This window comes from Ranitomeya imitator, chromosome 2, assembly GCF_032444005.1.
Source record: "Ranitomeya imitator isolate aRanImi1 chromosome 2, aRanImi1.pri, whole genome shotgun sequence".
Lineage (NCBI taxonomy): Eukaryota > Metazoa > Chordata > Amphibia > Anura > Dendrobatidae > Ranitomeya > Ranitomeya imitator.
In genome coordinates, this window is record NC_091283.1 from 26,330,432 (window position 1) to 26,342,082 (window position 11,651).

The following is an 11,651-nucleotide window of genomic DNA, read 5'->3' on the forward strand; positions in this document are numbered from 1 at the left end:
CCGATATCCATAGCGTCCCCATTTTTCGTGATCTGGGGTTGGGTGAGGGATTATTTTTGCGTGCCGAGCTGATGTTTTTAATAATACCACTTTTGTGCAGATACGTTCCTTTGATCGCCTGTTATTGCATTTTAATGCAATGTCACAGTGACCAAAAAAGTAATTCTAGCTTTCCGATTTTTTTTCTCGCTATGCCATTTAGCTATTAGGTTACTCCTTTTTTTATTGATAGGTCGGGCGATTCTGAACTTGGCGATACCAAATAATGTCTATGTTTGATTTTGTTTTTATTGTATTATTTTGAATGGGGCAAAAGGGAGGCGATCTGAACTTTTAATTTTGTTTCCTTTTTTTTAATATTTTTAAAAACATTTTTCTTTAACTTTTGGCATGCTTCAATAGCCTCCATGGGAGGTTAGAAGCTGCCATAGCTTGATCGGCTCTGCTACATAGAGGTGATGCTCAGATCGCCTCTATGTAGCAGAATTACTGCATTGTTATGAGCGCCGACCACAGGGTGGTGCTCATAGTCATCTGGCATCAACAACCACAGAGGTCTCAATGAGTCCTCTGGTTGTTATGCTGATGAATCGATGACCCCCGATCACGTTACGGGGGTCAGCGGTGTGCGTATTTCCGGCCCGATGGCCGAAAGCGCTAGTTAAATGCCACTGTCAGAGTTTGACAGCGGCATTTAATTAGTTAACAGGTGCGGGTGGATCACCATTCCACCCGCACCTATTGCTGGCACATGTCAGCTGTTCAAAACAGCTGACATGCCCTGGCTTGGATGCGGGCTAACCTCCGGAGCCTGCATCAAAGCGGGGGTTCTGCCATCGGACATACTACTCCATCCGATGTCAGTAAGGCTACGTTCACATTTGCGTTGTTGGGCGCAGCGTTGGCGACACAACCAACAACGCATGTACACAATGCAGCGTTTTGTGACGCATGCATTGTCACAAGATCGTACAGAGCAGGAATTTCGGCGCAGGGAAAACGCTATAGCGTCCTCTGCACCCTGTCTGTGCGTCAATATGACGCATGCATCGTAAAACGCAATACAACGCATACCGGCGCATGTTAAAGATAGGGGCGCATGACGCATGCGTTAGCATGCGTTGACGACACTGCGCCCATCAACGCAAATGTGAACGTAGCCTAAGGGGTTAAAATGTCCCAATAAATTTTTTTTCTATTTAAACTGGATGGATGCGCTGGAAACACCCCTCCTTCTACCTCACTTTGGCTGAAATCACCAGCAGGTACAGCACCCACCAGCTATATTCATTTGCAATGGTTTAAGATATATGTCTCAGCGTGTCAAGCTCCAACTTTTCCCTCTCCCCCATAGACACTAATCTACTATATAATTGTCTAAGGGTCACTTTCGTCTTTCTGTCCTTCTTTCTTTCTGTCACGGTTATTCATTCGCTGATTGGTCTCGCCAGCTGCCTGTCATGGCTGCCGCGACCAATCAGCAACAGCCACAGTGCGGAAGAAAATGGCCGCTCCTTACTCCCCGCAGTCAGTGCCTGTCGCCCGCACACTCCCCTCCGGTCACCGCTAACACAGGGTTAATGCCGGCGGTAATGTACCGCGTTATGCCGCAGGTAACGCACTCCGTTACCGCCGCTATTAACCCTGTGTCCCCCAACTTTTTACTATTGACGCTGCCTATGCGGCATCAATAGTAAAAAAATGTAATGTTAAAAATAATTTTTAAAAAAACTGCTATACTCACCCTCCGTTGTAGCTCGCGCTGGCCGCCATCTTTCGTTGCAGGTTCAGGTGGCAGAAGGAACTGCCATGACGTCACGGTCATGTGACCGCGACGTCATCACAGGTCCTGCGCTCATACCAACCCTGGGACCGGAAGCTGCCGTGGACTACAAGGGCTCCCTCGGAAAGGTGAGTATATGTTTTTTTTTTTTTTAACCTGTGACAAACCTGGCTGGGCAATATACTACGTAGCTGGGCAATATACTACGTGACTGGCCAATATAATACGTAGCTGGGCAATATACTACATGGCTCTGTGCTGTATACTACTTCGCTGGGAAATATACTACGTCGCTGTGCAATATACTACGTGCCTCTGCGCTGTATACTACGTTGCTGGGCTATATACTACGTGGTTGTGTGCTGTAAACTACATCACTGGGCAATATACTACGTCGCTGGGCAATATATTACGTGGTTCTGTGCTGTATACTACGTCACTAAGCAATATACTACATCACTGGGCAATATACTACGTAGCTGGGCAATATACTACGTGGCTGGGCAATATACTACGTCACTGGGCAATATACTACATCACTGGGCAATATACTACGTAGCTGGGCAATATACTACGTGGATGGGCAATAAACTACGTGCACATGCATATTCTAGAATACCCGATGCGTTAGAATCGGGCCACCATCTAATCTAATATATAATTGCCTAGAATACTACTTCCTGCAATTTGTGCCAACTTCCTGTCCGGAGCTAATGTCCGGAGCTAATGTCCGGAGATAAGTGACGTCAACAGTGTCCAGTGTCTGATTGGTTGCCGCCTGCTGCGAGCGACCAATCAGAAACGTGCCGTACTGTGACACACTCCGCCCGCCATTTTGGTGTGATTTTTGAATTTTTACCTCACAGCAAGTTTCTACTGCGTGGAGGCGGGCCCAGTGACGTTGCTCTTCAAGCTCCTGCCGAATTTCGTCAAAAAAATGATAATACTATTTACCAACCTTAAATAACAAGAATTGTCAAGAGCTGGTGAGTGCAGCCATTTTTTGTTCTTTCTTACTATTATTTATTAATTGTATTATTCTTACATTTGAATAAATAAAGTATATATGGATTCTAGACTCCCGATTCTTTAGAATCGGGCCGCCATCTAGTAAGTTATAATTACATTGATCTCTAAACTGACACAAAACACAAAATAGAAGCAATTACTAAAACAAAATACAATGTGAAACATACGTGGACTGTTTGATGAAAAAATTGAAAAGGCCATGTTCTATAGATGGCAAATTTTATACCATATTTACAAGTATTGTCCAAAATCTCCCAGAGATAAGTGTCTGGCTGCCATTTTTCTACATTTCACCTGCTCATTTGGCTGAGTTGCTGGGAGGAATTTGACCTTAGGCCATTCTGTCTGTAAATGATCGACTACAGCAGGAATCATCTTATGGTAAGCTAATGACAACTTCATTAAAGAAAGGTTCTTCGGGCATAAAACGAGCAGTCACAAGAGCAAGAAACTCATTGATGCTATGTTAACATCATATAAATATATTTTACTTATACAGGGCATTTTTTATAATAATATAAACGTTCTTTCATTAATTTTTCAGTATTTATTTTTTACTTGGTAAATTTTGTCGACGACCAATCCTTCTTTAATACGTCCAGATCTAAATTTTTCTGGTCTTCCTTGGTTCTTACAGGTAAATAACCAAACACTCTCATAGATCCCTTACACATTAGTTGAACTTGGTGGACAAAATTGAAATCAGCAGCAGTCCTCCATTTCTCGATAACCTTTGAGGACACTCTAGAGAAGGGCATGAATCGTTCAGTTCCTCGAATCTCTTCATGAGTGATGTTATGCATCCATTGTTCCATGTCTTTAGTTATCCGAAGTTCAGCAAAATCAAACATTTGTCTCATGCTTTCAACCGGGTATCTGGCCAGATCCTCATGACGGATGACCATATAGCGATCGTTCAAGAACTTGGAGGTTCTGGCCAGCAAATTAATATCAGCCTGAGCTTTACAAATCTTTGCCATGACTTTGCTTATTGTAGTATTCCTGTTCTTAGAAACGACTTCATTTTTAAGTAAAATCCGGTTCTCGATGTTAAGGACAAAGCTTTTCCTTGATAAGGCAACTGCTCGAGGGTCCCTCACTAGATGAATAATCCTTAGATTTAGATTGGGGTCCCGCAAAAGTGGAAGAAGGATGGAAAGATCCAGGATCCTAACTGTTTTCATCACCACATGAGAATACATTTGACAGACATTCAACATTTTATCCATAGAAGAGTTCACACATCGGAGAAAACAGTTTTGCCTGTTATAGCCTTCAGATGGGATATAGGCAGTGCAAGCTGGTGGGGTGCAAAGAGCTCGACTTTCTGCAAAGAACCCAATCTCCGAAATGTATTTTCCTCCTTTTGGAAGGTAATGTTGGAGGGGGGAGAAATCACATGTGAAGAAAGAATGGAGGAGATCCCTCACTGCATAATGAAGAAGCTCTGAACTTTCGTCTCGAAACTTCATCCACACAGCATGACCAGGCTCGAAAAGGTAGAAGACATTCTCGTGGTGGTTGAAGATCTGTCCAAGGAGCGAAGAACCGGATCTCCAAGAAGAAATAATGAGGACGTGGACGGGCTTTGCTTCGGAAGAAGAGAAGGAAGAAGTACAAGAGGATTTGCTAAAGAGGAATTGTGAAATGCTCAAGAGTGAACAAGACATAAAAAGTAATAAAATCACAAAATGAAAGCGTAGATTCATCACGTGGGAGATTCTTGGGATCATGGAAAGAGGAGAAAGGAGGACTGAAAGAAACGAGGCCTGAGAAGCTGAAGAAACGTCTCCCGGGAATTCATTTACAAAGAAATCACTGAATAGGAGGAACAAATGGAGAAGAAGACAAGATTTAAACATTTGGGGAAAAAAAACACAAAAACAAAGATTTAGTAACTAAAATCCCCAAAATATTAACTAAAATTAGAAATTTAGAATCAGAATTCTGCAGTTAGTAACTTTCTACGAAGATTCATGCCCGTACCTTTTGGAGACTTTTCGAAGGCAGCTGCATAATGTCTAAACTGTCCGGACCATAAATGAGGACTGCAGTTTTTCATTAACAAGAGAGATAGCAGAATAGTCCATAAAACCTGCTGTTACGTCACACTACAGCTCTTATCACCTGTTATTTTCTACGAACCTACTTTTTTTTTCATGCTTGTTCCTTGAAAAAATGAGTCAGGGGATAAGATTCCATCATGGTTTATGCTTTTGGACTTCACCGGGCAAAATTATTGTTCAATTTTTATTATTATAAATTATTAATTATTATCATTATTATTATATAGTGTCACAATGTAAAAAGGTATTGAAGGGATTCGTGTTATGTATTTTTTCTATAAAAAATAAAAGGAGAATTTGACTCTACGGGTTTGTCCTCCAATGGCCGTAATGTACGTGTGAAGGATGCAGGAACGTTACCTCCTAATGGGTTTTTGCCTAGTAAAATTATGGATTAAAAAGTGATCAAAAAGTTGTATGTAAAAAAAAACACGCTAAAGTTTATCCCTCCAAAACATTCTATGCCATCAACTATTATAATACATATGCGAATTCCATACTATTTTTTTAAAATATATTTAAAATATATTTTTGGTGTAATTAGAAGCTGTAACAATTAGAACGATGTCGTTTTGTCTACACAGGACTTAATGGCTACAAACCAGGATATAAACGTAGATTACTGTACAATAAAAGGGATTTATTTCCCTTTGTCCTGCCTGTTAAATGGCTTCTGGCAGATGAAGCAATAAGGAACTGAATAAACAATTATTAGTCACAGCTTTTGACAATAAATAACAAAGGATATAATCACTCTCCCGTATGGTGACATGACGATGGGTAAAAAACATATTAAACCTGAATACAGCAAAAATAGCAAAAAAAATTTCTCATTTTAAAGAAAATGTAAATTTTTGATTTTTGACAATCACTTTTCGTAAAAATGTTAATAGTAGCACCGCAGGGGATGTAAGGAATTACACAGGCAGCTCCCATCGGAACCACTCCCATTCTCATTGGAATGTCCTGAAAAATGGAAAAGAAAAAAAATTCCAGGTGCTGAAAAATCTTAAAATAAAAATAAAAAATAAAAAATCGCAATTCCGCCATTGTTTTTTGGGTTTTGTTTTTACGGCGTTCATTGTGCAGTGACAATGATTCTCCGGGTCCGTATCCTTACGGTGATACCAAACATATATGATTTTTTTGGGGTGGAAAAAAATCTGAAATTTATGTCGCCATTTTCTGGAAGGCGTAACATGATAACTTTTCAGTCCATGGAGCTGAGGGAGGGCTCGTTTTCTGTGTTTCGAGCTGAAGTTTTATTGCTTTTGTTTTAAGGTTCATACTGATCGCTTTTTATTGCTTTTTTTCTATCATATGTGGCACCAAAAACATCAATTCTGGCATTTACATTTGTTTTTTTATTTGTTTATTGTATGAGTTTTTATTATTTCGATGGACTGGATCTTTGAATTTGTTAATGCTTTTTAAATTTTATATTTGTCTATATTTTTAAAGATAAATGCGGGTCATTTGATATTTTTTTAGTTCACTTAGAGGACTTGACCTCTAAGGGAACTAAATCTAAAAAAAACTACAAAAAAACGAAAATCTAAAACTAAAAAACTAGAGCAAGCAATCATCTGATTACTTGCTCTATAAACTGCAACACTGCAAAATTATGTTTTCCTATGAAGCGGTGTTTGTGGCAGAAAACCTAATATGGCGGCACACTGATATCATGTTGTAGTGGGGCAATGAGTACCCTACCCTGCGATGGTCAGAGGTATTTAAGAGGTTAAACAGCAATTATTGGGGCTAACACCGGTTGCAGATGCTGGCTGTATAACACAGCTCCTGAGCCCAACTAAGTTAAAAGAACAGGACCGATTATAACATATATGTAACTTTATTAGCTTACAATAAAATATTCACGGCCGGGGGTGTTGAACATGCTGAGTGTGCAAAGCCAGACGACGGCCGTTTCGTGGTCACCCGACAGGCGCGAAACGGCCGTCGTCTGGCTTTGCACACTCTGCATGTTCAACACCCCTGGCCGTGAAGATTTTATTGTAAGCTAATAAAGTTACCTGACTCGGAGGATCGGTGAGTGCTGCCTTTCTGTTCTTCGTTCATGGAATATTCAGCATGTGTTTTCGGATATAGCACCCGTGGTCCGACGGCCAGCTTCCGCTGCATGTGAGCAGGCTTGGCTATTACTAGTAGCGGTGGTGCGGTCAGCTGTGCTTCTACGAGATTTACGTTATATAACATATATGTGTTATGGACGTAGATCCCACCAAAGCGATGTGCAGCCACTTGACAGTGTGTGACGGAGGCCCTATTCTCAACATCAAACCAGCTCCTATCAGACTCAGACATGACTAATAATCCTGTAGATATTTCATGACTGCCCCAGGTAGAACAAACCCTTTAAATATATGGTTTATAAACCAGACAGCTCCTTTCTTTATCAGCATTTTTACCAGGAAGGCTGAATTTCCACTGTAACTGGGGCTAATATATTTGCCCTGGTTTCAGGTGTAATCCGATTTAAAAAAAAATAAAACTTTAAAATATCCTCAAAGGCCTTTTCTGACCGTAAGGTCAGAAGGAAAAATAATTTAATAAATAAAAAATTTGACAAAAAATAAATGAAAATGCCACAGCCAATCCAAATTGCTGTAATTAGCCCCACCCACATTGGAAAAACAGCAGCGCATCCAATATATAAAAATATTTTTTGCAGAGAGGGGAATTAAATGTAATTTAGTTTAAATGAGATTTAGTTTTCATCACCGCAGCTGAATGATTTACATCTGTTAGGCAGTATAAGTACATGTGGGGGTTGCCTGGCTGCTAGGGAACCCCCACATGTAGTCAAGCTGGCTAAGAGATGTAAATCATACAGCTGAGGTGAGGAAAACTAAATCTCCGAGCACTAAAAAATACTCGGAGGACCCCCGAGCATGCTCGGGAAATCTCGAGAATCGAGTATATTCGGTCATCACTAGTCATTACTAATAAAATATGTGCAAAACAGACAAGATTTTCCTTTATTTTCCCACTGATATCACCCGATATTGGCAAAAAGATAAAAACAGAGAGTATGAATATAACATAAAACCAATGTATCACAAAAAAAGGTGCAAAAATTATTTGACTAATCAAACAAGAAAAAAAATGTGTACAAAGGAAAAACAAACTGTGCGGGGTCAGAAATGGGAGTAAATGGCCCGGGCCTTGTGAAAGACATAAGAGTAATTATTATTTAAGAATAAAATTGGAATTATACAGTATATACAGCACTAAAAAAAATAAAATTTGTTCCCTTTTTGGGAACCTCCATGGGTTAAATAAAAGGTGACCCTTCCCCCATTTATGGCCAGATGCTCCTGCCCCACAATGGCCCAGACAATGATTTATGATGATGTTTTCAGTTCTCGTGATGTCAAAGTGAACAAACTGTTTTCATCTTATAACAATCATCTTCACAAAGTAGTAAAAGGGCAAGGAATATAATAAAGTGCGAGTATGTAAAGATAGACGGAGATAGAAGATGCAGGTGGGCAGAGAATGCAGTTGGGCAGGTTTCCTTCACACACAGGACACTTTGCAGCTTCCTTTATGATCCTCTCTCAGATAAAAGCAGGGGCGTATTCGATCACCGGCACCGAGGTCAAGGAAAGTGTTTTGTGCCCCCCTGACCCATGGACCATTATCACTCCCAGTCCATGCCACCAGTCCAGTATCGAAACCCTCATTCCTCGGGCCCATGTGTTATGTTTTAAGAAAATAGTGATGCACCATAATTACACTTTGTCCTTCACACTTTTACATTTTTATATTTTTTTACTAAAATCCAACAGAAAATGTAAAAAACTAAAACGATATAATTTAAGGAAAAATTAAGTATTTTACTATCCTAGCCCTAAAGGAGAAAAGTTTTACACCCCATCGAATTTGTTACCCTGAGCCATTTTCCCCCACAATGGGCCAGCTCGGCAGATGATTATTGTCCTCACCTCAGTGCCCAGAACCCAAACGTCCTCAATGAAATCATTCATTCCAAATGTATTCTAAATCGAAGAGTTACGAAACATCCAAACTTTGTTTTTTAGGAAAGCATAAATCACTACTCCAAATCCAGGAATAACAGATTCATCCAAGCAACAAGTGTCCTTCATCTTGGCATGTAAGACTGAAGGATGTGGGGCCAAGAGGTGTCGAATGGTGAAGCTGAATTGGAACTGATAAAGAGGTGGTTCACTACCGGATAACCTCGTCTTACATGGTAAAGTGCCCTATAACAAACCCATACTCACCTCCAGGAGCGATGTGGTTCTAGCCATTCTTTTTCTTTTATGTTGTGCTTTGTGGCCGTTAGGAAGGGTTTTCGTGCAGTGGACAAACACTGTAAGCTTTGTACTGATATGATAAATTGCTAGCTTTGTCTTGTGTACTTAGTTTTCTGATTGTTACAGCAAATAATACTTTATTCTCCTGTCATGCCGCATCACAAAAATCACATTATGCAAATCCGAACGGTCACCAAGGAAGCACTAACAAGCAGTAAATGTTCTCACTCTCAGGACAATTCGGTTGTCCCTGATGTATTGTTGTGGGGTTACATGTCTCGGACAATGTGTTCCTCAGGGCCGGATTAAAGAGGTGGGTGGCCCGGGGCCCATTTTGGAGGGAGGCCCATTTTTCAAGGTGTTGCAATATGTCATGCAAAAACACAAAATGAAACGAACGCAAGTTTATTTACAAAAATCATTTACACAGAGTAATTCAGGTAAAATCATTCATTTTTTACAATCCAGGCACTTTCCTTGATTTTCGTGCTGCAAAATCACTAATGATGTCACTAAAGTCCAATTCACACAGTATATCTGACTAGATGCTTGTAAAAAATGTAACGGCACTCAATTGAGTGCCGTTACATTTTTTACAAGCATGATATGGGTGTGGTAACCCTTGTTTCGGGCACCGAAGTTCCAGAGGAGTGACGTGTTAACAGTTGAAAAATTATCTGACTAGATGCTCATGATCGCCAAATTTACAAGCCGCTCCTGCTTCATGGACGTCCTTAATCGCTTTTCAACTAATTTGAGTTTTGAGAAGGAACGCTCACCACTGCAGTTTGCACTGCAGATAAATGTAATGTCCAAGTCATCTGAATAAGACCTGACAAGTTGATCTGCTGTGGCCTTAAGCTGTTCTGAAGACAGTTCTGTCAGATGGCTAAAAAACCTAAATTTGCTTGATATTCTGTATCTTTATATGCTTGAAGATGTTGAGGGCTGAGTTGTACTTCTTCCGAATGGCCATAATCAAATGGATTGAGACACACGTTTCGGCGCCTGTGTCGAGTTATCGTCTGAACATACTCAGATGAACCAGGCAGCTCTTCGCCTTGCTTCTCATAAATTTTGAAGGAGTCATGCTTTGATGCAACATAGTTTTTTAAGCTGGTCAGGGATGCAGTGTTTAGATCAGTTTTGCGTGTTGCTGAATAGGTAGCGCCTAGAAGCTTCTGTTGGGATTCGAGAAGGCTGCCGCATGCCATAAGCTAAGCATTAGGTACAGGGAGGGCACTAAGGAAGTCTGGCTAGGCTAGCCAGGTCGGTGGATGCTGACACAGGTAAGGTACCATGACTCTGCCGCTCTGCGCCAGCCACTGACATGTAGGACCATAGCCAGGTCCTTACACTTTCAATAGTTTGATGTTTGTTAAATGTTCCTTAACATTAGAAGCGGTTCACAGCAAAGAGATGTGTATTTTACATGTTTTGAGATATTTATCCCTATGTTGCTGGGAGGCCCCTGCCTGGTGGGTGGCCCAGGGCCCGGGCCCCTTGGGCCCACCCCTAAATCCGGGCCTGGTGTTCCTTGCTCACCTTCAAGGCACCATGGACCGACCTTTAACAACCCCCACTTCTGAGAAGGATTTCTATAGCATTTTCTAAGCGTCTGTGTGAATTTTTGTCCCTTCATCCAGAAGAGCATTGGAGAGGTCAGACCCTGATGTTGGGGGGAGGCCGTGCTCACAATCTCTAGTGCAGTCGATCATGTTTCCCCCTCCATGTCTGTACAGATCTTGTGCACTGGGCACAGTCATGGGGGACAGGTCAGGGTCTTCTCCAAATTGTTCCCACAAGGCTGAAGCTACATTTTTCCACAATGTCTTGTGCTGAAGGTTACGATTTCCCTTCACAGGAGCTGAGGGTCCGAGGTCGCCCCCTGATAATGACCCCATAGCATTATCCACCTCCACCATCTGTACTGGGGCACAATGCAGTCAGGGGGGAACGTTCTCATGGAATCACCAAACCCAGACTCCTTCATCAGACGCAGATAGAGAAGTATGATCCATCAGTGCACAGAACAAGTCTCCTCCTGAGTCCACTGGATGGTGACAGCTTTACACCACTCTATCCGATGCTCAGCATTGTGCTTGGTGATGTACGGCTGCTCGGCCATGAAGATCCCGTCGGGGGCGCCATGTTTGTACTGATACCAGGTAAGGTCTGGACTCTGCAGTTATGGGGTCAGCAGAGCGGTGGTGGCTTTTCTGCCCTCTGCTCCTCAGCACTCGGCCCCTTATTCTGTAACATTATGATGTTTCCACTTCATGGCTGAGTTGTAGCGCTTCCTTACACTTCTCAACATATCACTCAATGGTAATGGGGAAGATTCAGGAGCAAGAAATGTCATGAACAGATTTGTTACATCGATGGCTCATACTGTGCTGATATCAGAGAACTCTGCACCACCAATCATTCTGTCACATGTTAGTAAAGGCAGACGGCATGGGGGGCAGAGAT

The 11,651-nt window shown here is 41.5% G+C and overlaps 1 protein-coding gene across 1 annotated transcript; it reads right to left on the minus strand.

The window, feature by feature from the left end:
* Nucleotides 1-3,274: 3,274 nt before the first annotated feature.
* Nucleotides 3,275-4,861, minus strand: LOC138661495 (carbohydrate sulfotransferase 4-like). The gene is made up of 2 exons (XM_069746215.1): nt 4,799-4,861; nt 3,275-4,630 (listed from the first exon to the last, which is right to left on the minus strand). The coding sequence occupies exon 2, from the start codon at nt 4,543-4,545 to the stop codon at nt 3,367-3,369; it is 1,179 nt and encodes a 392-aa protein (XP_069602316.1). The 5' UTR covers nt 4,546-4,630; nt 4,799-4,861; the 3' UTR covers nt 3,275-3,366.
* Nucleotides 4,862-11,651: the final 6,790 nt, after the last annotated feature.

Excerpts from the sequence above, each read along its gene's own strand:
- LOC138661495 (XM_069746215.1), bottom strand. The coding sequence starts at position 4,545 with ATGATCCCAAGAATCTCCCACGTGATGAATCTACGCTTTCATTTTGTG.